The sequence below is a fragment of the Perkinsus marinus genome (assembly GCF_000006405.1).
Source record: "Perkinsus marinus ATCC 50983 genomic scaffold scf_1104296929202, whole genome shotgun sequence".
NCBI lineage: Eukaryota > Perkinsozoa > Perkinsida > Perkinsidae > Perkinsus > Perkinsus marinus.
This window is the reverse complement of record NW_003216556.1, coordinates 1,518-2,451: the sequence shown is the minus strand read 5'-3', so window position 1 is coordinate 2,451 and position 934 is coordinate 1,518. Positions and strand designations below refer to the sequence as shown.

Genomic DNA, 934 nt, shown 5'->3' with positions numbered 1-934 from the left:
TGGGAATCAAATAAATCCAACTCACAGTACGCCACTGACAGAAGGTGCCGTCGGTAGCATTGGGATCAATAGAGCCGGCATCAGTTCTGAAAGCCATCCCAAGAGCATAGGCGAGAAGGACACCGATTGTGATGGAAAGCTGGTTGCACGCTCCCAAAGTCCCACGAATAGCCGTGGGAGAAACCTCACCGATGTAGGTTGGAGCCACGACGGACTCAACACCAACAACGAAACCGACCAGAACACGAGCGAACAGCAACTGCCATGAAGTGTGGGCCAATGCCTGCCACGCGTAGATCAAAACGAAGCAAGGAGAGCACAACAACAAAGTCCGTTTCCTGCCGAACTTCTCACTGAAGGGACCCCCCAATAGGATAGCACCACCCATAGCGCCCAAGTTAACCAGAGACCCAAACAACGAACCATCTGTAGATGTATCAAACACATACAAATGGTCATCGGGACCAACCTGGATAAGGACACCATCGGCAGTGGTAACATGATTCTTCATGGTATCAATAGTCTGACCAGTGAAACCCAAAGTTAGACCAAACATGAGTGGACCTAGTAAACATGCTGCCACAGAGAGTACTGCACAGAGGTATCTCATTGACTATTAAAACATCAATGAATCTGAACAAATGAACCTTAGAGTACAACATAAACATCGACTCCATGCTCGCTAATTCGCTCGCATAACTAGTGAGTATCCTGATCGGCACAAATTTCTGCGGATTGTGTCCTGGTTGAGTTATAGGCAGCTCTATCCGGTTTTCTCTAGAAGGATGGATATGCCGTGCTAGGACCAACAGAGGAATCTCAGGAATCCAAGAAGACGTCCCTTCTCTCGACGGATGAGAGCACGTTCGACTTGCACAATGCAAAATTGCGTATCCACGTAGGTTACAATTCAAATACGTCACAATCAAAATTG

General features: G+C 47.5%; 1 protein-coding gene across 1 annotated transcript; it reads right to left on the bottom strand.

The window, feature by feature from the left end:
* Nucleotides 1-25: 25 nt before the first annotated feature.
* Nucleotides 26-556, bottom strand: Pmar_PMAR026745 (sugar transporter, putative; the record flags this gene model as incomplete). Its single annotated transcript, XM_002787911.1, has 1 exon — nucleotides 26-556. A coding segment is annotated over one exon (531 nt), but the record flags the coding sequence as incomplete, so codon positions are not given.
* Between the last annotated feature and the right edge of the window lie 378 nt (nucleotides 557-934).